Below are 26,264 nucleotides of genomic sequence, written 5' to 3' on the forward strand. Positions count from 1 at the left end.
CCAGTTCATTTTTAAAGCCTGACATCTCATCAAACTTATGCAATTTGCCCCAACAGTAAAACCGTTGATAAATTAGGCCGTGTGCACCCCAAAGGCATACAGGAGAGAGACCGGGCAATTCCAGATCGTATGATAGAATTCAGCTCCCTCTTCTCGGCACTTCAGGCAACTGGCCCGCACCCCCAGAAGCTTACAATTTATCGTGCAAGTAGTAGCAAACTCAGTGGAAATAAAATTATTGTATATGTTTAAATCTTTTTTCTCAGACATTTTTTTGGGGGGGGGGGGGGTGGAGGGAGGAGTTGGGGGGGGCTGCTACTGTAAGGAGAGTCCCCAGATCTGCCGGACAATCTGTCCCAGTCTGCCGGGTCACCTTTAGATGTCCTCACTGAATCACTGTTCAGTAGTTTGATAGCCTGTTCGTGCCAGTTAAGAAATAAATGTATTGTAGGCAAACATGCCTAAGTGGCTGGGAGTGTCCGCGCACTGAACGATGAGGAGCCGCCATATTGGGTTCTCTCCAGCAACCGTTCTCGGCGTCAGTCGCCGGATCCCAGTCCTTGCGCAGTCCGTTCAGAGCTGTAGCCAACCAGCAGGATATGCATTATCTGCACAAGCAGCCGGAAGCTCATCAAAGTCTCACTCCGGCGTGACGGTTAACTCCACACAACCGATTTACTGTAATACTTGTTTATAGGTTCCCTGTGCATCACGAAATGGTGATTAAAACCTAGCTTCTTTCAATTTACCATCTGCTATACTTTGCAGTACTAGAAATTATAGGTATTACTGCTACCTAACTCAGTGTAACACTTTTTATTCGTCTCTTCGGAAGAGTGAATAACGGAGTCAAACTAAGGGCATTTTAAACTAGTGAGCTGCGGTGAGTTAAGCTAGCCTCCTTACTTCAGTCCTGTCTGTATCCTCTTCCCTTTCCATGTTTTACCTACGCTTCTGATATCTCCTTGAACTATGTGCTCAGTATAACTCCGTTTCCACAGACGCGCTTTTTTTTCTGTAGTATGTTGGCGCTCAGTAGCATTGTTCGGGGGCTTGAAAATGTTTATGCTACATGCCAATTGAAGACTATGCCAGGGTTTCTGGGTTCCTAGGGAATAAGTTGTGTTACTGGCTGGCACGTTCATGATTAGCTCAGCTCCACGAGCTGTATTGATGTTTCTTAGAAAAGGTGTAGTATGCTCTGGCCACAGCTGTGGAGTATGCTGTGGAAAACCAGGGGCTGTGGTCTCTAGCCAGATTGTCGGCCAGTTTTGACGGGGATACTGCTCGCCACAGCTTGCCACTCTTTCTACTCTGGCCTATGGGTATTTTTGCTTTGGAGAAGTAGTTGAGCGAACATGGCAACCTTTTAGTAATGTAAGTTGTGCTTCACTTAATCGGAAAGCAAACGTAGTTTGAACTGGAATATCCCTGCTCATTGGGATGTACTTTGGAACGCTAGGGAGAATTAATACATTTTAACTACAATCTAGTGTCAAGCTCTGGACTGTGCATTGATACCGCCAATAAAGCAGTGACCCGATGACTTTCTTTAATATTGTCTTCATCATTTTACTCTCCAGGTGTTGGTCTGTGTGCTAGGTAGGTTTATTTCAGGGCACAGATGTTGAGTGTTTTCGAGGAACTAGTCTTTAATCTGCCAGCCCCTGCTGGTGTGGTGTAGGGTCCTCAAGCAGCACTGATACTGCAGAATCTTTGATAGAATACTGGATGTTAATCTGATACATTTGCCAACATTTTTGTGTCGTTTTATACTGTTTCATGTTGCACATGCTGTGGCAGCGAGTTAGTTTTTATGACTTGGGTTAATTTCTCCATCTTCAATAGTAACGGTTGGCTTTCACAGCCCACTCACCTTCCAACCTGGTGGTACAGTGTTTAGTGGATTGTTTTGGGAATTATTGTGCTTCTTTATTTCAGTTTATTTAAGAAAACTTTAAATCGCCTTTACATCTATTAAGACTGGATGTAACTATCTGATGCATCCGTGGCTTTTTGAAGCTGCACTTAATGCACTGATGTGTTGCCCGCATAACACCATTTACCTTGAATTCTGTTTAACGTGTTCCAATTTTAAGTGGTACCACCTTAACACTAGTTTGGTAGAATGAGTAATTGATGTAAAACTAGCTATTTAAAAACGCTTCTCAGAATCTTGCAATCCATTCCCTTGTTTGCTGGGATTGCCCAATATGTAACTGGGTCTGCTCAGTGCCTTCGGTTCAGGGTTCATAGAGGGACTCCTGTTTGAGAGTCAGACCTGTTGATGATTAACCTACCCCATTAATGCAATCTTTATTCTTTCCATTAGATAACTCTGGATTGTACACGTCTTCAACACAGCTGTGCAGAGTTGGATGTGGGACCTGCCGTCTGATTGGACTGCTGTACTTCAGGGGCAGGACTGATCAATCCTGTACACGCCCTTAGAGTTGAAATTAAAACTGAACATGGGCCAGAAGGTCACTGTGGGGATAAAAACTGTAGACATGCGGGACCCAGGCTACAGGCCATTGAAGCCTGAGTTGCAAGGCCAGGACTACTGCACCCCTCCCCGCCTGGATCTTCTGCTGGACATGCCATGTGTCTCGCACCAGGTTCAACTTCAGCACTCCTGGAACAATGATGACCGCTCACTAAATGTCTTTGTGAAGGAAGACGACAAACTCATCTTCCACCGGCACCCAGTAGCACAGAGTACAGACGCTATCCGTGGCAAGGTGGGCTACACAAGAGGCCTGCACGTCTGGGAGATCTCTTGGGTCATGAGGCAGCGGGGTACGCATGCGGTTGTTGGGGTTGCCACATCAGATGCTCCACTTCACTCTGTGGGATACACCACGCTGATAGGGAACAATGGGGAGTCCTGGGGCTGGGACCTGGGACGCAATAAACTCTACCATGATGGCAAGAATCAGCAAAGCAGAACATACCCTGCGTTCTTGGAGCCTGATGAGACTTTCATTGTTCCTGACACCTTCCTTGTTGTGCTTGACATGGATGAGGGCACACTCAGTTTCATTGTGGACGGGCAGTACATGGGTGTGGCCTTTCGTGGACTCAAGGGCAAGAAACTCTACCCTGTGGTCAGTGCGGTCTGGGGACACTGTGAAATCAGGATGCGCTACTTGAATGGGCTGGACCGTAAGTACTCTTAATACTATGAACAGATTGATTGGAGGGAACTTTAATTATCTAGTGGGGCTGGTACAAGCCTGATCTGGCATTGCTGCATCTTGTAAGGAAGCGCAGAGGCTGATTCAGCAAGGAACATTAACTTGTTTGAGTTACAGAATCATGTTGTAGGCTTACATTTGAAACGGAGTTGTACTTAACTCTTAATGTTTAAGTTGGGGCAATGTTGTATTTCAGTTTGACATAGTTAAATAGGATTTTCTGAGTTTTCTTAATCTGGTGCTACAGATTTGCATCTGCCTGCAGCTGTTTCTTCTAAACATTCTGATGCCTCCTTGCTGAGGGGAGACATTCACTTTCAGATGACTACTCACAATTGCAGATTCCTCACTTTTAGAGTGTACCCATGCACCACACTGCTGCAAACATTCTATGAATCCAGTGATCATGTGTGTCAGTAGTTGGTAGCCTGATAACCCTGTACTGCTGACTTTGCTCTTGACGCTTCCTTTGCAGATCTGGTACTCTGCTCTCAGCTTTATCAGTCATCTGAAGACGTGTGTGTGTGTTTTTTTTTTTTGTTGTTGTTGTTTTTTTGCAGTGTACTAGGGAAGATGTCTCTGCTGAATCCATCCGGGTGCCGTACAGACTACAGGGAACAGATGTTGGTCACAGACCCGCACATGTCTACTGCTTGGATTCCAGGCTGCAACTCAGTCGTGTGATCACCAAACATAAGGGGGGGTCACAGTTTAAACCAAGGTCCTGTTCCAAAGTGCAGAGTCACTTGGGACCTCACTCAAGAAGCCATTAAAGGACAAAAGTCCTGTTTTTGCACAGTCTTCCAGTATATTGAAAAGCTACCTTAAGCACCAGAAGGCTACGTAGGACTCTAAGCCCATTCTGCCACCCAAAATCAGGCAAGCTGGCACCAATTGAAGATCAGTCTTCTGACTCCGATCTGTGTGCCCTGAATTCATTGACTGTCAACCCTGCTGCAGATAGCCTTCCAGGAGGCAATGCTGTAATTTTCATATATTCCTCGCTCACTCTGACGCACCTTTGAGCCCTCTGTTGGCCTTCAGCTAGCTGACCTTGGTACACATTTCTGGCACCTTTCTAGTTTAGCCTTCCTCTCCAGCTTTCCTTCTGGGCTGTTGCAAGTGCTTACTCTAGCACCAGCCCCAGATCCAGTTGATACCAGACTATGAAACCAAACTAACATCTTGCCATGTCAGTCCTGAGCCCAAGTACAAGATTACAAAAGCACAGGCAGTCATTATGAAACCGGACTGTGGTAGTATTGGCATAGAAACAGATTGCACTGACGTTTAGAAAAAAATGGAGTCGAACATTTAATCTTATCAACTGACCTTTCAGACTGTAGAAAATGTTCCTCTCGATGTTGAAAAGGATGAGGATAACTTGCTTCCTCTCACTATAGTGATGGTGGGCTGAGTCTGAATTTACAGAATCCAAATTACAGAGGGAGGCAAATAGTGAGCCTTCCACAGTAGGGGCAAGATTTTTTTTTTTTTAATTTATTTTAAAGGGGAAGGGTACGTTCTCCCAACACTATCAATCATATTCACTAATGGGTATCCTCACCCACTGCTTTCCGTCAAGCATACCTAGAGAATCACAGCCTGCACAAGAAATAGTAATTTATTTAGTAGGACCCTTACCCATTCTAGTAGCCACTAATAAAGTTGGTGATGGCCCTACTAAAATATTATTCCTTGTGCAAATGTTGATTAAGTGGGTATGCCCGATGGAAAGCAGTGGGTGAGCATACCTGTTAGCGTATATAGATATACAGAATGCCAGTGAGCTAGATACGTTATCTGGCAAATGAGTTGGACTCCGCACTTGGGCCACTAACCGGAAAAAAAAAAAGTGCTTCTTTCTCTGTGGTACGAAGGGCGTCTGTCCTATGGTTACTATTGCCTACTGTTAAAATGAAGGCAAATTTATTAACAGATCTTCAACCTCATCTGAGCCACTACTGCCATTGAACAAGGCTCTCTGGTGTTCATGTCGACTAGGACTAAGAAATGCTTAGGCCGTCAGAACGATTGACCTGCAGCTAGGCGACAGGCCAGCACTCAATGACCCTGATGATTTTTATTATTAATTTTTATTTACACCTCCTGCACCTGAAAGTGTGGTGGTACAAGTGTTTAAAAGTAAAGAAATTATTAATGCCTTTCCACCCAAGCCCTGGGACTTCTGAAAGCCATAGATATGTTCCAGCTCTCTGAAGGCAATGGTTTCTGTAGTTTAGACTTAAGATCCTTAAACACAGTGTCTTCGGGGCAGGTATATCTTTGACTTATGGAACACGGCCAGCGAGCTTGTACTGGCTACTCTGTTTGGCAAGAGGGCTTACCACTCTAAGTACTTCCTCGTACCAAAGGAGACTTTAGGCCTGTACATGATCTCTAGCAACTAAATGTATTTCTTATGGCAATTTCAAAATGCTCACTCTGATTTGAGTTCTTTTTCCTCTGAACAAAGGAGACCCCCTGGTGACTCTGGACTTCCTTAGTGTGTTTTCACGTACCGGTCCAGCAGTCTCACAGGTGTTGCCTGTAGAAGGGTCGGAATACTTGACTTTGCCATGTTTCCCTTTGACCTTACTTCAGCCCCCTTGATTTTTAGCAAGAGTGATGGTGGGCGTGGCCTACCCTCTGAGGTACGGGATTAATGTGTTTGTATATGCCAATAGCTGGCTGGTGAAAGTCTGCTCGCTGCAGGCCATACTCTTGTATCATGTGGTATTATTTTCCATTAATGAGCTGAAATCCCACCTGAACCCCGCTCAGATTTATTTTATAGGGCTCTTCTGTACACAGTAGCATTCAAGACTTTTCCACTTCTGAGAGGCCAGCCTTTCAGGGTTGTGGGCCTCTCCGGATTGCTCTGAGGCTTCCTGGACTTCTAGTCTTGTGCACCCTCCTCATCTTGTACGCCAGATAGCAAATGCGGAGCCTGCATTGGAGCCTCAGGTTTCAGAGGACCCATCATTAGGGCTGATTTTCCACCTCCATCCTTTCTTGCAGGAAATGGCTCAGGATCTTCTGTGGTTGCTGACAAGGGCTAGGAAGCCCTACGTCTGAGGTGGTCAAACCAGCAGTTGTGCTAGCCAACCGTCTAGCAGGATATCTGATTGTCGGAGCAGACTAAGCAGATGTCATCTGGCAAATCGCAAGTTCTAGCTCCATCTTGACGTAGCAAACATCTTCTATCAGTGAGCCCTGACCGAATTAGTTTCGATTGCTACTGTCAAACATGCATTGTGAAAATTATAGTGCACAAGAGTTTCACCTAGGCAAGTCGCAGGGAGACTAATCTAAACTAAAATGGGACAGAGGACTACCCTTTTCTTAAAGTTTTGAGGAAAATCTGGACTGAGTGACTGTCATTTTAATCGGCCAGTTATTGCCAGGATAGTACGGTCCTTCAAGCTCCTTAACATTTGTCCCCTGATCTGGATCTGACTTAAGGAGGATCTCCAGTCAGAGTAGCAGGGGAGGGTACTACACTAGTCTCTCCACAACCTGCACCTCTAAGTGTGTATATTGATTAGTGCCAGTTATATTGGGTTTGATCATCTGGCCACAATAGTATGTGATCATTGCAGCCTGATTCCCTGTGCCAAAGTTGAACTTTGCTGGGCGGTTGGAAAATATGTTGTTGTCTCCATCCTATCTCACCTGAATCAAGCACGTGCATTTTCTTCATATTGTCCTCTAGTGGCAGCTCTAACTTGTTTCTGGATGATTGGTGGTGTTTTGCTGTCTTGCACCCATGTATTACATCCTTCCCCACCACACCGGCTTCTGGTGTAGTTTCTCTACTTGAATGTTGCCCCACTGTCCGCACTTTTTTTTTTTTCTGATGCAATCTGACTTTTCCAAACTGTGACTGACTCTGGTATGTCCCTGCTGAAGTACCCACAGTTTCCCCTACAAGAAGTTTAATTTGAGGAACTGGGAACATTTGATGCTGATACAAGACCAATGAAGGCATGCACTCATTGAAGCACTAATACAGCTAACCACAATAACACTGGTACATAATATGATCTTATTACACTAGAACCGCGTCTAGCCAGGTTGCTTGCCCAGTCTTAAGCCTTAGATCTTTTTGAGTAAGTTAACAGGTGTCTCCTTGTATAAATTGGTGCCAGCCTCACTCCCCCAGAAGTAAGATGCCTTTGGCACAGATCTTATGTTTTACTCCCAAATTATTGTAGATGTCACACCCGTTAAACTTTCTGGGCCCCAAAAGTGACATCTCCTTGACGGAGAAAAGGAAAATTGGCAGATGTCTCATTACTTCTGAGTTATGCTCCAATAAGTGACCATGTTAGGAATGTGATAAAACCTGTCCGAGACTCACTCACAGGTGGAATATTGAGTTGTGCCCAGCACTCTGAAATCAGTATGTCCATAGTATTTGGTATTTTTTCACTATATGTTTATACACTATTGGTGTGCAGACCATATGCATCAGGATTGTGATTATCAAAAGATATGTTACTACACATCAGGGCAAAGGTTATATAAACCCTAATCCCGTGTCACCATAAATTGGTATTCAATTAGCCAGCAAGTTATAATTTGGAAAGCTGTTTACACAAATCAGCATGTTACGGTAAGCTGTGCTGAAATATTATGAAAAGCCTCCATGCTTTGGGCCAGAGATAAGAACATCTTACTGTAGCATCCTTCCATTATCTGGCCTGCATTAACCCTTACTGGTGTCTTATATAACTATCTTACAAGTGATGCTGGATGGAGCGAAGCATTCCAGTCTATGCCCTGGTCTGTTGCATAGGACAATGCTTGTTGTTCAACCGACAATCTTACAGCTGCCTTTCTTCATGCAAAACTGAGCTCACACGGTTGCTCTTTATAGCCGCTTTTCAGCTGCTGTTTGTGAAAACAAGCTAGAGAAGCGAAAGAACCTCCATTCACTAATGCACTTTTACAAACCGCAGCTGAAAAGCAGCTATAAGGAGCAACCTTGTGAACTCAGTTTTGAGTCTCAGATAAAACATGGCAGTCGTATGCACATTTTATTAGCTGCCTTATTTTCTTAAATACACCTACTTTAAATAGCATGTGTGCCTGTAGCTTACACATGCTCTACATTCTCCTACGATCTATTGTTCGACACAAACGTTTGCAAGGTTTTCTTCAAAGTTTTCAAGTCATAAGACCTTTTGTGACTTGGTCCACAATGTAACAGGACAAAGATTCTACCTGTATTTTCTTCCGCCACCTGGTTCTATACTTCAAGAACCAGCTTTGCGATGCACAGCTTTCTTGCTGGGAACTTTGGTGCCAGGCATCCGGACTTCTTCCATCACTGAGAACTGGGGACCACCTTCGGTGTCAGCCGCCAAGAACTTAGTTTGAGGCAGACCATCCTTGACCAATCCAGACTTAATTCCTCACCTGACAGTCGATCAGCGCTGGCATACCCGATTGCTATCACCCCCTGTCCCAATGGTACAATACAACCTAATCCTTGATAAGCACGTTTCAGTTCTATATACAATTTTAGCAGCACACGCTATAAATTACTACTTTCTGCCTATGTAGAAAGTGATGCAGAATAAATTCAATTGGATGAAAAGAGTCCTCCTCCAGTCAATTTCGTGAACAGTCTTGTTTAATTCTTCTTGAGCTTGTTCCCATTTCATCACATATATTTTCCATAGAATTCAAATTTTCATCAAAGAAATCACACCTTCGCCCATCCAGTCAACATGTGTTTCGTGTAGGGAGTGCCCATTGACTTCTTCAGGACTACCTATAATAACATTTTCAAAAACGAGACACCGGATCCTCCACCAATAACCATCCAATACAAAAGTTTTTCTCTTGGACTTTTTGTTAAAATGCAAACTTTTGCTCTATGGGTGCTTAATTATTAACACAAGAACAAAATATAACTTCAATATTAAACAACCAATTGTACTCCAACCACAGTATTTAGAATCTCATAAATATTGAATAAAATACACATCTTGTGACATTTGTTAATACTGTACATCCATTGGATTGGATACATCAAATATTTGGTCTAAAAAAACATAGGAAACAACTGTATACAATCAAAACTCTAAGCTACATTTGTCAGTATTTTGATTGTGTACAGTTCTTTTTATGTTAGCTTGCAATATGGGGGACGTAGGGGTAGCAAAGCTTGTGTATGGATTGGACTGTCATGGTGTTATTTTGAGGGTTTCTTTCTTACCACCCTCTAAATGACGAATCTAGTCTCTAGAAGAGTCAGATTTGACATTACTGTTACTCTGTATCTGAATTGCCATCCCTCTACCACACAGTGCATTAAGCCGTCTCTGCTTGTTGTTGCTTCTTTGGGGAAAGTGATGTGTAAAAAGGAAGCAACTCTATTTTTGAGTTGGAATGAAATATTCAGCACACCCTTGGCTTTCCCCACTTGACCTAATTGTATGATCCTAGATCAGTGGTTCCCAACCTTTTTGACTTCTGTGGACACTCACTTACTCTCTCTATATATGTATATATTACTGGAACCTGACGACCCCCACTGAGTCATTATTGGAATCCAAGGATCCCCATGGAGTCATTACTGAAAGCTGGGGACCTAATCTATTAATTCTATTTAATTTTCTTAGCAGTTGCAGACCCCCGGAGGTTGGGAGCCACTGTCCTAGATTATTGGTTTGGAAGGAAAGATTCGTACCAGTCCCGGCTCTCTTGACCAAATTGTGCGATCCTAGATTATGGAATGAAAGCTTGAGAAAAGTCTTGGCTTCCCAACTTGACAAAATGGTGTGTTCCTTGGAATTGACTTGATTTCACTTTGCCTCCTCTTACATCATTATAAAACATAAGGGTACCTTGAAATAAATTGGTTCAGAATGTGCGTTGTACAAATTTTCTTGTGCTTGATTTAATAAATCATATTATTGTCTTTGTATAATAAGCCATGCAACTCAGAAGACTCAACATGACAACTGACTTGCCTCTTAGTTCACTGTTGACGTCGGTAGGAGAAGGCGTGAACAGTTCTACGTTCATTTTTGAAAACCATCACTTTAAAAAATTTCTCAATGCACTTAAAATCTTGTGTACTACGTTCTGTATGTTAAAGAAATACATTTTTATTTTGCGGAGCCTTTGACACTTTTACCTGTTTGTTTAAAGGTATCTAATGAAACACTTCCATATTTAAAGAATATATATATATATATATATATACACACACACACACACACTTCAGTTAGTGTGTGAAAATAAAATCTTTCCCTTTTTGATTTATCATCTTTTCAAATGTTAAGGCTTGCTTGTAAACAGCCACCCAGTGGTGCTGTAGACAAATGGGCTGCATGTAAAGGTCAGGAGGCCACCCCCACCACCCCATGTGTAGCCTTTTTCTACTGGCCTGGAAGACCGTACATCAGACCAGTGGGTACTTTAAATAATACAGCGATCTCCTCCGCCCTCCCACAGTATTGCTTCAGTTAGAAGACCAATTTAGGATCGTGCAGGAGGAAGTGGCAGCCCTGCTAAAGAAATCAGTAGTGGAATTGGCTTTAGAGCAGGAAATTGTGCACGTGTGCTACTTTTTGTAGGCATCTAGCCTGCCTGCTTGCCAGTGGCCTCCGGTTCCTACTTGTCACAGCCTGATGCAAGTTGTTGCCATTTGACCAAGTGACACTGCCGCTGCCTGGGTTTTACTGCTCACTGTTCTTCCAGCCAGCAGAAGCCCCACCCACCCAAGGACCTACTTAATGTGGGCTGCAGTGTGAGCACACAGCCGGTGCGCCAAAGATGCCCCAAAAGCAAGCCAGTCTGCACCCAGCGCCATGACCCATGCACCTCACTGCAGATTCACCATCGACACCCCCCCCCCCCGACGCCGCAACAAATACTGCCATTGCATCGACCCACGCTAGGACACTTTACTTGGACCCACTGCCACCTCACCTGCCACAGCGTGCACATATACACCAGCCCACCAAACCCCACCCTGAACATACCAAAGACACTACCTGACCAAAAAAACACTTGAAGATGCACTGTGCAAACACCACTGAGATTTGGAAGCTTATCTCTATCCTCACACTGGACGTTCGCTTCCTCACTCGGACCTGGTTCAACCCCATTTCTGTGACAAGCTCACCACTGCAATACCCTAAGGATACAAGACCACCCATTGCGTGCGACCACATCAACAAGCCTAGAGACAAGATCCCCATCATACACAAGGAATCATCCAGTGCACCACCACAATGGCATCACCTCAGTCATGGAACACCTTAATTTCCAACTCCAAACAGGCAGTTTAGCTCTACCATGGGCACCCTCTCCTACCATCCACCAGGACCACTACTAGCTTACTGTATCCTAATGACCAAATTCAGACTCCAACTACATTTTCCTCATTGCCCTCAACTACTTCTATCTTGACCACAGTGACATCAACACTACCAACCTCCTGGACAGCATGAACAACATTTGACTTGTCCACAACCCCAAGCACATCATGGTCACGTCGGAACCCTAAACAATTGGATCACCAACTGCATGACAGCATCACTCCCATTGGCAGCAATAGGTCCACCAAGCAGGCTAGCTGGTACGCTGACGACCTCAAAACCACTGAATACTGGTAAAAAGATGGTGTACCAGCAAGGGACTGCCTTTAGGACAGCCCTCAACCTCTACCAGAGTCAGCTGAGAGAATTGAAGAAAAAGGCCTTAGCCTCACACGTTGAATCGAGTTCCAGCAACCGCAAAGAACTCTTCAACATTGTTGAATTCTCCCACTCCACTGCTGCAGCAAAAACATCCTCCTCACTGGAACTCTGCAACAACCTTGCAGAAACTTCAAACACAAGCCTAAGACCACTGACTTCTTCATGCAACACAACAACCCCACTACCACCACTGACGTCCGACTAACCAAATGGTGCTAGCTCACCCCAAAAGAGACCACCTCAATCATGAACTCTGCCCACTGAGGGGCCTTAACCAGCTCATGCTCTCACCACATCTTCAACATAGGAGAAGCCAGAATCAGCCATGTATTCGTCACCTTGTTCAACACCTCAATTGCCATGGCCACCTTCCTCAAGGGCTAGCAACATGCAGCAGAAACCATTCTAAGCAGGCCCTACTAAATAAACCATTGCTATACCCCACCAAACTCATCTACCCACTGATCTCCCTGATGTTCCTGGACAAAGTATTAGAAAAAGCCATCAGCCAACAACTCTTCACATCTGTAACAGAACCTCCTACTTGACTCCTGCCAATCTGAATTCTACAGCAACCACTGCACTGAGACAGCCCTCATCATGGCTGTTGTCATCCAAGCCCTACATGACTGAGGTGACTGCGTCTCTGATCCTCAGACCTTTCAAGAGCCTTGCATACGGTCTCCCAACAAACTCATCACAGGGCTGCACACCGTAGGCGTCCAAGGAGCTGCTGTGAGATGAATCACCTCTTTCCTCATGTGAAGAACTCGGTCTGCCTCCTATCTCCTTCCTTTACAACTCCGCCCTCCCCTCTTCCTCCGCTCTGAACTCAAGGAAATTCTCTCGGGAGTACCCCCAAAGGATTCTTGCTCCGCTCCACTCTCCAATACTTATGACACCTGGCTACCATCATTCACCACAGGCTCAACGTCCTATTCTATGCTAAGGACACATAACTCATCCTCTCCCTCTGCGAAGAGACCACAGACACCAAGAACAACTTCCACAACTGCATGACATGTCGCCAACTTGATAAAGGGCAACTACCTGAAGCTCAACACGGATAAGACCGAGGTATTGATCGGTGAAAACAAAAGCTCTCCTTGGGACACATTCTGATGGCCCTCAGAACTTTGACCTACTCCCACTGACTACACTAAGAAATTAGGCATCATTCTGGACAACAAGCTAACCATGACAACTCAGGTTAACTCTCTCCTCCCGCTTCTTCATTCTTCACATGCTTCGTAAGGTATTCAAATGGCTACCCCAAAGCGCAAGACACACCTCCCAAGCCCTCATCTCCAGCCGACTGGACTATGGCAACGATCTTTACGCAAGGATCACAGCTCACCTCCTCAGACAACTACAGACCATACAGGACTCTTCTTAGATATCACTTAATGAACACCCCTCATCCCCCTACCTCGGAACTCCATTGGCTCCTCGTGCAGCAATTCTGTCCATTCAGGCTCCTAATCCATGCATACAAAGCTCTGCACAACTGTGGAGCTGCCTACTTGAACCACCCTCTGAACGTCCATTAGCCAACCAAACACCATCCTTCCACTTCCCATTCTGTAAGCCTCACCCCTGCATCTCACATAGCATATGTGGAGGTCACTCCTTCTCCTACCTAGCTGCAAAGACCTGGAATGAGCCACCCTTTCATCTCCATACCTCCCCACCTCTTCGTGAAATCCAAAAGTCCCTGAAGACTTGGCTATTTGGCTAATCAGCTGGACCATGCCAGTGCCTGGATACCCTTACAGGTGACTAGAAGCACTCTACAAATCTACTGATTATTATTGTTTTTTTTTTTTTTTTTTGGTTCGTAAGGTAACCAATAAAGATTGAGGTCTGTGCCCAATCTTAGCCCTCGGGGTCTTTAACTTGTTGTGCAAGGAAAGGTTAAATTTTCCATAAACTTGCAGGAAGCGTGCTTCCCCATACTGATCCTGCCACCTCACATAGGGTACTTGCGTTCCGTGATAGTGTCCGATACCTACTAATGTGTAATCCTCCAACTGGGGTTAACATCAGTGACCTCATATCTTCACCAAGATGATGCTGGTTGTGGTACGTCTGGGAGGGTCTGGAATCTCCATACTCCTTTACCAAGACAACTGGCTGTTCAAAACCAGCTTGGCACAAATAGTGGCACTTTAGTTCCAGACAACAGCTTCCCTGCTGTTCAACTTGGGCATTTCCATCAGTTTGTCTAGTGTCGCCTTGAGCCACCTCAACACCTCCTGTTCATAGTGGCAGTACTGAATAGGATACATCATTGTTTGGGTGGTATCCAGTGCATCTCCACAAGCTGTGGGTTCCTGGATTGAGGTGGGCATTGAAGATCTGTCGGACAATTTCCTGGAGCACTGGACTTGGCATGTTTGTTGGAGGAGCACATCTCAAATGGTTTCCTGCATCTACCAAGGGTGTGGTTATGGTGGTGACTGATGTACCCACCCTTGGGTGTGGGATGCTCAAATGTATGAATTGGAGATCTGATTATTCAGGTCTCTAAACAAGCTGGGGCTGCAAATCAACCTGTTGAGCTGAGGTGATTCAGCTAGCACTCAAAACCTGACTCTTTGCAATCTCTGTCCAGATCTTCACAGACAATACAACTGAAATGGGAACAAATGGGGAGGAGTTTGTTTTTTGCCTGATCTGTCACAGAAGTCTGGGCTTTGGCGCACCAGCAAGGGATCTAGCTAGTTGCAACCCATCTGGCTTTCTGATCACCATGGCTGAAAGCCTTGCTTGCTGCCATCTATCTGACCGTAAATGGTGTTTCCACCCAAATGTGTTCCAGTACTCTTAGCCATGTGAAGCATCCATCAGATGGCTGTCCTTGCCATCTGTGGCAATATAAATTGCTCCCTGTGCCCTTCAGTATCCGCTGCGCAGAGCTTTGAGGGACTTGCTTTGATGTGAAGCGTTTCCTCCAAGATCCTAGATTCCTCAAGTTCTTAAGGTTAGATACAACTGTGCACAAAAAATTTTCATTACCCCACAGACCTCCTGCTCCTTATCTTTCGGTCCTCCATGCTCTGTCTTCTTTCCATGGTGTGATCATAGTTTCTCATTTGGAGGGGGCCGGTGCTGCACCTCAAGGTTCGGAGGTGGTCAACATCATCATAGTAGCCAGTCTATCAAAACTCCACTACAGAAGGTGGAATGTTTGTCACCAGGTTTGTGGAGCAGCAATATATGGTCTATTGAAGGCTCATCCTTCAAAGGTCTTTCGCATCATGCTCTTGCATTTCCAGTAAGGCTCTGCGGTGGCCATTGTCAAGGGACACTTTGCTGCCTTGTTGGCAATACTCTGCGGCCATCCCAACCATCTTGTTTCAAATCTCCTATCATGATCAAGTGTTTTGAAAGTGATTCTGATATTCCCTTCATCTCGTCTTGTGATGTCCCTTGTGTTGCCTTTTCCGATGGGTGCCCCCTTTGGTTCCCTTAACTGCTTTGTTGATCGGTGATCCCTTTGCAAGTGTAAACCTTCTGTACACATGCTGCTTTTAGAACAACATTGGTCGTCCAGAACTAAAGCTGGTTTACTTCCCTTTGTGATTACTCCTTTCCATGTGGGGACAGTCACCTTTTTCTTCCTACCCATGACCTAATCCGGCCGAGGAGGCCCGTTAAGGTTTTTTTCATCAAGCACACTAAGGCAATAAGGTCTGGCAACCAGCTCTTTGTGGGGTATATATGCAACAGAAAAGGCAGAGGACTTTACTGCTTAGTTATGTTCTGCATACAAAAATCTGGACCTTGCCAAGAAGGACGTGCCAGATAGAATCTGAAGAGGGTATCAATTTTTGGGTATATTCAATAATTGAAGACCCTGCTGGTAAAGGTATTCTTCAGACACAAGCTATGTGCGTTTGGTAACTGTTAGTCTTTCTGATGGATACTCTTGTCTACTTGCTGATTCCTAATTGATGACCCCCAGCTCTGAAGATTGCTCGTAGCCCATTTAAAGTTACATTTTAGATTGTAGCACTACACTGCCTATAATTTATTTTTTTCTTAATTCCGGCCTATTAGGATATGGGGAAACGATGGGCAAATGACGTCAGTGCACCCAGGCTGATAGCAGGGCTCAAACTCCACTGCATTACTGAGTCTTATTTGATCAGGTCCAGCTATTTTTTATACTTACTGACTCTTCTGGCAAGTTGACAATGAACAGATGTTCTGTTCAGTTGAAAAGTGGAGGGGCAATAAAAGATGCCTTTTAAATCTTATGTCACATTTGCTCTGTGTTCACAGACCGAGGTCAAAAGTCAATTTTTCTTACAATTAATTTTCCTTCTGACTGCAGAGTTCCAGGACTTTGTAAGGTGAACTGTGTGACCTGCTGCTTAGAATGTAAAATAAAAGGCTTCAGGATGTCAGGTTTTTCCTAACACACAACATTTAAATGAATAAGTCAACTGTGCAAACATTTCAAAATATATTTAGTTAGTTGTGAAAGCCCCTTTTTTATATTTGTGTGATGAAGAAAATATTTTGGATTAAAACAAATCGGAATACTTTGTGTTGATGTGCAAATGATGATTTCTGAGACCCAATTTTGAAAGATTAACACACTACATAGTTTTATCAGTAAAGCTGCAAGTTAGTGGAGAGGTTTTTAGTCATTTCTTGGAAAGTTACTGTGTAGATGACCATGTTACTACATCATGGTTTAGTAAATATTTATTAAAATTGAGTGTTTAAACAAACTGAGAAACACTCCTGCCCTGATGTCAATGTTAGTAAACTAAAAAGTCTTAGTTTATGTGGGCTAAACGTCCAGGGTATTTGGGCTTGATTCTTGTGGTGATGCAGCAAACGTTAGTGTACTTAATCAAACAAGTTTTTTTTGTACTGCAGAAATACTGAGCTCACATATTTGTAGGTGCAATAATATGTGAGAATGAAGAAAAAGGTGACTAACCGATTTGCCTATGATCACACAATTTGAGACCCTTTTATGGGTCGAGTACACTACAGTTAGGTCGAGTAGATTATTTAAGTTACTCGACCTGCAGGTCTAGTAACACTTTTATGATTTTTGAAGCCCTGGATAGATTTTTGGTTCCCCCGGACCTCGCTGTTTATGGTGTTAGTGCACCCAGGTTGATGTTTTGTGACTCCCCTGACCTCACTTTTTATGACACAGAGAATGAATTCTTCCACACCTGTAAAGGTTGGTAAGGGGGGGGGGGGCAGAGTCTTGCGCCTGGTTCTATTTAACAGGTTAAGAATCTGCAGGTAGAAGTATCTTTCAAAAGACTGTCACCAAAGGTAAGTAACCTTTTCTTACATTTATATCCGGCTCCCAAACTGCATGCTAGGTTAAAACCTGCAACCCTGCCTTGCTCCTGTCAGCTGTTATCAGGTCCTAGATGTGCAAGTTTGATCTCCAGTCAAATTGGTCACCTTGTTTGTGACCGATTTCAAAAGGGCTGGGCTATAGGGCACATCCAGATCGTATGTAAGAGGTCCATTTCAGTCTAAGCTTGGGGCAGACATCCTGTGACTCAACTGTGTGTGTGTGTGTGTATATATATATATATATTGTTCGATGGCATGTGTAGCTGCAGATACTCATGCTTTGCACATCCTGCCATTTAGTGTTGGGCTCGGAGTGTTACAAGTTGTTTTTCTTCGAAGAAGTCTTTTTGAGTCACGAGATCGAGGGACTCCTCCCATTTCGGCTCCATTGCGCATGGGCGTCGACTCCATCTTAGATTGTTTTCTTTCTGCCATCGGGTTCGGACGTGTTCCGTTTTGCTCCGCGGTTCGGAAAGTTAGCGAAAACTCCGAAAATTTGCCGGTATTGTTTGCGTTCGGTAGCGGGTTAGCTACAACAGATAGATACCGAATTCTGAAGAGCTCCGGCGACCTTTCGGGGTTTTCGATTCCCCGCCGGGGCCTGGTCAGCCCGACCGCGTGTGTCTTCAAGGCTAATGGAACGGACCCCATTCCGCTTCTGCCCCGAATGCCACAACAAGTATCCTTACACAGATCAGCATCTGGTCTGAAATTTGTGTTTGTCGCCAGAACACAAAGAGGATACCTGTGAGGCCTGTCGAGCATTTCGGTCCAGAAAGACTTTGAGGGACCGAAGAGCAAGATTACAGAAGGAATCGGTGCAACAGGACTAAAACACATGGAGGAAGAAGAGGAAGCCTTCTCCATCGAGGATTCGGACTCTGAAGAGGTCGATCCTGAACAGACGCCGAAAACCATGAGTAAGACGTCAATACACAAAACTCGCGTAAAAACCGGTAAAGCCCAGGGGATGCCACCTCCAACAGGCCATGGCTTAACCTGAAAAATAGGAGACCGGGCATCGGCACCGAAAAAGGGCATGCATGTGTCGAAGTCATCCGACTCCGGTCGAGATACCGGGACAGAGCAGACTCGACCCAGAGACACTAGGTCAGCAGACTCGATGACGGGTCAGAGCAATCTCGGCACCGAGAGAGCGGCACCGAACCAAGTCTGCACCGAGAAATCTGTACGCCGAAGAGCAAAAAAGTGTCGTCGGAACCGAAAAAGGCAGCCGAAAAGGTTTCGATACCGAAACATCCGGCCTTCCTACACAGAGGAACAAGGCCTGTCCTCACAAATGCAAACACATAAATTTGAACTGGAGACAATGGAGCCAGACTACACCCAAAGAAGGCTCCACATCCAAAAGGAAACCGGGAAGATCAGCACTCTCCCTCCGATTCGAATGAAACGCAAACTTGCCTTCCGAGAGAAAGACAAGCAGACACAGGCAAAGGTGGCTAAAAAAGTAACCCCGCCACTGTCTCCACAACGCTCTCCGCAACCATCACCGGTAGCCACTCCACCAATGATGCAATCCCCAACTCATACAGGGATGAGTCGGGATGATCCAGACGCGTGGGATCTTTATGATGCGCCAGTGTCGGATAACAGTCCTGACTGTTATCCAGCTAGACCGTCACCACCAGAAGATAGTACAGCCTACGCACAGGTGGTGTCAAGGGCAGCGGCGTTTCATAATGTCAGCCTGCATGCAGAGCCAATTGAAGACGACTTTCTATTTAATACACTGTCGTCCACACACAGCCAGTACCAGAGTCTCCCCATGCTACCTGGAATGCTAAAACATTCCAAACAAGTGTTTGAGGAGCCTGTAAAAGGAAGAGCCATTACTCCAAGAGTGGAGAAAAAATATAAACCGCCACAAACAGACCCCGTGTACATCACACAACAGTTAACACCGGACTCAGTGGTAGTAGGGGCTGCTCGCAAAAGGGCGAACTCACGACTTTCTTTATCTGGAGGTGGTGCATCTCCTGAAGTGTGTAAGTTCGACGCGGCAGGGAAAAGGGTAGCGGCACAGGCAGCAAACCAGTGGCGTATTGCAAACTCACAGGCTTTGTTGGCCAGATACGATAGGGCTCATTGGGACGAAATGCAACACTTTATAGAACATTTGCCCAAGGAGTTTCAAAAGAGAGCACAGCAAGTGGTGGAAGAAGGACAGAGTATCTCAAACAATCAGATACGGTCAGCAATGGATGCAGCAGACACAGCTGCTAGAACTGTAAACACAGCAGTGACAATAAGGAGACATGCATGGCTGCGTACATCAGGATTCAAGCCGGAAATACAACAAGCCGTGCTGAATATGCCATTTAACGGACAGCAGTTGTTTGGGCCGGAGGTGGACACTGCCATCAAAGCTTAAAAAGGACACTGATACGGCCAAAGCCATGGGCGCACTCTACTCCCCCACAGAGCAGAGGCACATTTCGTAAAACAGTTTCGAGGGGGGGTTTCGAGGACAAAGCACGGAACCCACAACCTCAAACAAGGCCCACTTATCAGAGCCAATATCAGCGGGGAAGTTTTCGGGGACAATATAGAAGGGGACAGTTCCAAAAAAGTAGAGGGAAGTTCCAAAGTCCCAAAACTCCACAAAACAGTGACTTACACGTCACAAATCCCCAACACAATACCTGGGGGGGTTGGGGGGGAGGCTAACCAAGTTCTACAAACAATGGGAGGAAATAACAGATACTTGGGTCCTAGCAATTATCCAGCATGGTTATTGCATAGAATTTCTCAATTTCCCTCAATGTCCCACCGAAAACACTATGTAAAAACAACACATGGATCTTCTACAACTGGAGGTCCAAGCGTTGTTACAAAAAGAAGCAATAGAATTAGTACCAATTCATCAGAAAGGAACAGGAGTAAACTCTCTGTACTTTCTCATACCCAAAAAGGACAAAACTCTAAGACCTATATTAGATCTCAGAACGTTAAATACCTACATCAAATCAGATCACTTTCACATGGTGACATTACAGGACGTAATCCCATTGCTCAAACAACAAGACTACATGACAACACTAGACCTAAAGGATGCATACTTCCATTTACCGATACATCCTTCACACAGAGTACCTAAGGTTTGTATTCCAAGGGGTACATTACCAATTCAAAGTGTTGCCATTTGGGATAACAACAGCGCCAAGAGTTTTTACAAAATGCCTGGCAGTAGTAGCTGCGCATATCAGAAGACAGCAAATACATGTGTTCCCGTACCAAGACGATTGGTTAATCAAAACCAACACGCAAGAACGGTGTTCACAACACACAAAGTATGTCATCGAAACCCTCCACAAACTAGGTTTCTCACTCAACTACACAGTCACACCTTCAGCTGTGTCAAACACAGCAATACTTAGGGGCGACAATCAACACAACAAAAGGGGTTGCCACTCCCAAGTCCACAAAGGGTACAAGCATTTCACAATGTAATACAGGCCATCTATACAAGACAAAGAATACAAGTCAAGATGGTGATGAAACTACTAGGCATGATGTCCTCATGCATAGCCATTGTCCCAAACGCCAGATTGCACATGCGGCCCTTACAACAGTGCCTAGCATCACAATGGTCACAGGCACAGGGTCCACTTCTAGATCTAGTGTTGATAGACTGCCAAACATACACCTCGCGTCTATGGTGGAACAATATAAATTTAAAGCAAGGGTGGCCTTTCCAAGACCCAGTGCCTCAATACGTAATAACTACAGATGCCTCCATGATAGGGTGGGGAGCACACCTCAATCAACACAGCATCCAGGGACAATGGGACACTCAGCAAAGACAGTTTCACATAAATCACTTAGAACTACTGGCAGTATTTCTAGCGTTGAAAGCATTTCAACCCATAATAAGCCACAAACACATCCTTGTCAAAACAGACAACATGACAACGATGTATTATCTGAACAAACAGGGAGGAACACACTCAACACAGTTGTGTCTCCTGGCACAGAGAATATGGCATTGGGCGATTCACAACCACATTCGCCTAATAGCACAGTTTATTCCAGGGATTCAGAATCAGTTAGCAGACCATCTTTCTCGGGATCACCAACAGATCCACTAATGGGAGATTCACCCCCAAATACTAAACACTTACTTCCAAAGATGGGGAACACCACAAATAGACCTATTTGCAACAAAAGAAAACGCAAAATGCCAAAGCTTCGCATCCAGATACCCACAGGATCAGTCTCAGGGCAATGCGTTATGGATGAGTTGGTCAGGGATATTTGCATACGCTTTTTCCCCTCTCCTTCCATATCTAGTAAACAAATTGAGTCAAAACAAACTCAAACTTATACTAATAGCACCAACATGGGCAAGACAACCTAGGTACACAACTCTACTAGACGTCTCAGTAGTGCCTCATGTCAGACTACCAATCAAACCAGATCTGTTAACTCAACACAAACAACAGATCAGACACCCAAATCCAGCATTGCTGAATCTAGCAATTTGGCTCCTGAAATCTTAGAATTCTGACACTTAGACCTTACACAGGAATGTATGGCGGTCATAAAACAAGCTAGGAAACCAACCACTAGACATTGCTATGCAAATAAGTGAAAAAGATTTGTTTATTATTGCCATAATAATCAAATCCAGCCATTACATGCATCTGTTAAGGACATTGTAAGCTACTTACTACATTTGCAAAAGTCAAAGCTAGCTTTTTCATCCATTTAAAATACATCTTACCGCAATTTCAGCTTATCTGCAAATTACACACACAACTTCATTATTTAAGATACCAGTCATAAAAGCGTTTATGGAAGGCCTGAAGAGAATTATACCACCAAGAACACCACCAGTTCCTTCGTGGAACCTCAACATTGTCTTAACTCGACTCATGGGTCCACCTTTCGAACCTATGCACTCATGTGAAATGCAATACTTAACATAATTGCTATCACCTCTCTAAGAAGAGTAAGTGATATACAAGCATTTACCATGCAAGAACCATTTATTCAGATACACAAGCATAAAGTAGTCTTACGAACAAATCCTATATTCTTACCAAAAGTCATATCACCGTTCCACTTGAATCAAACAGTAGAACTACCATTGCTCTTCCCACAGCCAGATTCGGTAGCTGAAAGAGCACTACATATATTAGACATCAAGAGCGTTAATGTACTACATTGACAGAACAAAACAAATTCGGAAAACAAAACAATTATTTATTGCTTTCCAAAAACCTCATACAGGAAATCCAATTCCAAACAAGGCATTGCTAGATGGATAGTTAAGTGCATTCAAACTTTTTATCTCAAAGCAAAAAGAGAACTGCCTATTACACCAAAGGCACACTCAACTAGAAAGAAAGGTGCTACCATGGCCTTTCTAGGAAATATTCCAATGACTGAAATATGTAAGGCAGCCACATGGTCTACGCCTCACACGTTTACCAAACAGTACTGCGTGGATGTGTTAACGGCACAACAAGCCACAGTAGGCTAAGCAGTACTACGAACATTGTTTCAAATAACTTCAACTCCTACAGGCTGAACCACCGCTTTTGGGGAGATAACTGCTTACTAGTCTATGCAAAGCATGTGTATCTGCAGCTACACATGCCATTGAACGGAAAATGTCACTTACCCAGTGTACATCTGTTCGTGGCATTAGTTGCTGCAGATTCACATGCGCCCACCCGCCTCCCCGGGAGCCTGTAGCCGTTTCGAAGTTGATCTTGAACATTTGTAAATATATCACTTTAAACTACATTATGTACATACATATTCACTCCATTGCATGGGCACTATTACTATAATACACAACTCCTACCTCGCCCTCTGCGGGGAAAACCATCTAAGATGGAGTCGACGCCTATGTGTAATGGAGCCGAAATACTCCCAACAGGTTATATAAACGGGAAGAAAAAGCAAAGCCAGCAACTCGCAGTGAATTCTTTAAGCAGTTTCATTATTCCAGGCCTTAAGCTATAAAATCATCTTTGGACACGTGTTTCAAAGTCAATCCTTTCTTCAGCAGAGAAATATAAAAGTATTTCACCCTCGTAGGTGCAGCCAGTGCTGGAGGTGTTCCAGGCATCTCTTTCTTACTGAAAAGACCGGCATGGCTTCAGCTTGTTTAATTACAGGCACCTGATTAGTCTCTTTAAATACTAGTCCGCCCCAGTGGGCCTCTCAAGTGAGGAGTGCATGCTGGTTGTGGTGGTCCTGCAATTTTTTCATTTTGCCCCAATTGGGTTGCTGGAGCCAAACTAAATAATGACCCAAAGTGCAAAACCTTTGTAGGCGAATCCAAAGTAAAATTGTCAGATTTGCTGTGAATAACCCAACCTGATTGCTCTTATGTGACAATCCATTTTTAGTCACCCAGACCTGCTTCGATGTGCAGTGGTGCTGCCTTCCCGGCTGGACAGGCCAGTTAATTATCAAAAACGAAGTTGTCCTCATGTGAAAGCTTACTCCCAACAGGTTAATATAAACGGGAAGAAAAAGCAAAGCCAGCAACTCACAGTGAATTCTTTAAGCAGTTTCATTATTCCAGGCCTTTAGTTATAAAAATCATCTCTGGACACAATTTTACTTTGGATTCGCCTACAAAGGTTTTGCACTTTGGGTCATTATTTCGTTTGGCTCCAGCAACCCACTTGGGGCAAAATGAAAAAATTGCAGGACCACCACAACCAGCATGCACTGCTCACTTGAGAGGCCCACTGGGGCGGACTAGTATTTAAAGAGACTAATCAGGTGCCTGTAATTAGACAAGCTGAAGCCATGCCGGTCTTTTCAGTAAGAAAGATGCCTGGAACACCTCCAGCAGTGGCTGCACCTATGAGGGTGAAACACTTTTATATTTTTTTTCTGCTGAAGAAAGGATTGACTTGAAACACGTGTCCAGAGATGATTTTATAACTGAAGGCCTGGAATAATGAAACTGCTTAAAGAATTGAGAGAGTGAGAGAGAGAGAGATCAAAAACGAAGATGATTGCTCAGTACCATCTTCACGCCTACTTCACTCAAGAAAAACAAAAAATTTATATATATAATTTTTTTGGGCGCTTTCACATGAGGACAACTTTGTTTTTGATATAGATATATCAAAAACGAAGTTGTCCTCATGTGAAAGCGCAAAAAAAATTATATTTATATAAAATTTTTTTTGTTTTTTCTTGAGTGAAGTAGGTGTGAAGATGGTACTGAGCAATCATCTTGGCCCTCACACTGTTGGCAGCCTCACACCTTCCCCGTTTTTGCCATTAAAGGAGTATTGGAGATGTCTGGCTTTTTGCTGGAATGATGCTCACTTCAGCTGAGCCAGTTTTTGAAACTGCATTTGACAGTGCCATTTTACTAGTCTTTGGACATTTCATTATTATTATTATTTTTTTTTTTCAAAAGCCAGTCATGTTGTTGGTTCATTTTGTAATTTACTTTCACTGGATAATCTGCTCCTCCTCTACCCATTGCCATCAAGGGAAACTCTGACCATCTCCATTGAACAGATGTATCCGTGATGCAATTTGCAAACATCCATGCACAACAAATCTCCACTGATGTGTGGGATTACTGAACACTTTGGGGGGGAGGGTGGGTTATGGTATTTACTTCATTATTGTTATACCTATGACTCATTAAATTTTCATTTGCATAAGGACATACCAAGGAGTGAGAGGTTTTGGGCAATCGCTCTAAAACGTTATGCTTTTTGTATTAATGAAGATCATTCTGAAATGGTTACATTTTCAGGCCCCACTTTTCTTTAATATAAAACGTTATCCTAATCCCCCAACTATTACTCTTTCTTAACCTCAACCTTACACCACGGGGTCGGGTCACTGCTCTTTTAAGGCAAGGGTGTGTGTAATGCCCTTGCCATTCCTCCATTGCCATCCTTTTATTTACACCTACTTCTTCCACCATCATGTACACTTTCCATTACTGTACCCTACTCTGTATCCCTTACTCTAACCCTCACCCATTCAATAAAATTACCCTACACCAAACCTTATCCCTTACCTCCAACCCAGAACTTATGCGCCTACTGCAGTGGTTCCCAACCTGTGGTCTGGGGACCCTTGGGGTCCATGAATCCTCTGGGGGTCGATGACTGCTTCGAAAATTCAGTAATAACAGATTATATCCCCAGCTTTCAGTAATGACTCAGTGGGGGATTCCCCGGATTCCAATAATTAGGTGGGAGTCCCTGGGTCCCATTGTTAAAGTAGGCAGGGGGTGGAGGGGTGGGGGAGGGGTCCACAGAAGTCAGAAGGTTGGGAACCACTGCCCTACTGTATCCCTTTTGCACACCATAACCAACACACCTTGCCTTGCACTCATGCCATACCAAAACCCCCAAAACAACCCAGAACTTCACTAACCAAATCCCTGAGCCATGCATCTCACACTAAATTTTCACATTTTAAGCACGTTAAACATTTATGTATTACCTGGTTTTTTGTTTTTAATAACTCCTAACCATTTATCACTGAGACTCCAAAGCTCAGTTATGCTACTGAGGGATGCAGAGTTATCACCACCTGCTAAACTAGATCACCGGTGACCCAAGGAAGCACAAGTCTTTTAGGGACCCAGCCAACTTTCCTAATTAATATGACTGGAAGAGGAATGATTCTAGAGGGAAATGGTCTTTATATGCCCATTATTTCTGACCACATTAGTTTCGGCCTTACCTGCTCTAAAAACAGTTAATGGTGTTTCCTTGGGCCACCAGTATTTAGTTCAGCAAGAGGTGATCACTCTGCGACCCTCGTGGATGCAGGATTGGATTTGGGTTGTTTAAGGGGGGAGTGGAAGGGGTGGGCTTACTTGTAGTATATGTGCAAAGCAAGGTGTATGCATTATTGTGGGCAAAATGGTAACAGTTGTGGGTACGTTCAGGGTTGGAGGCAAGAGTCTGGTTTGATGTAGGGTACTTTTATTAGATGGGTGATGATTATAGTAAAGGCTATGAATTTGGGTTAAAGT

At 44.2% G+C, this 26,264-nt stretch overlaps 1 protein-coding gene across 1 annotated transcript in view; it reads left to right on the plus strand.

Annotated features, from left to right (window-relative positions):
* Positions 1–26,264, plus strand: part of SPSB1 (splA/ryanodine receptor domain and SOCS box containing 1) — an 81,818-nt gene that overhangs the window by 51,974 nt on the left and 3,580 nt on the right. Inside the window, exon 2 of the mRNA XM_069241161.1 lies at positions 2,333–3,165. Coding sequence (XP_069097262.1) covers positions 2,472–3,165 — 694 coding nt within the window. The 5' untranslated portion in view covers positions 2,333–2,471. The remainder of the gene's footprint in view (positions 1–2,332; positions 3,166–26,264) is intronic.

Source organism: Pleurodeles waltl, chromosome 6 (genome assembly GCF_031143425.1).
Source record: "Pleurodeles waltl isolate 20211129_DDA chromosome 6, aPleWal1.hap1.20221129, whole genome shotgun sequence".
NCBI lineage: Eukaryota > Metazoa > Chordata > Amphibia > Caudata > Salamandridae > Pleurodeles > Pleurodeles waltl.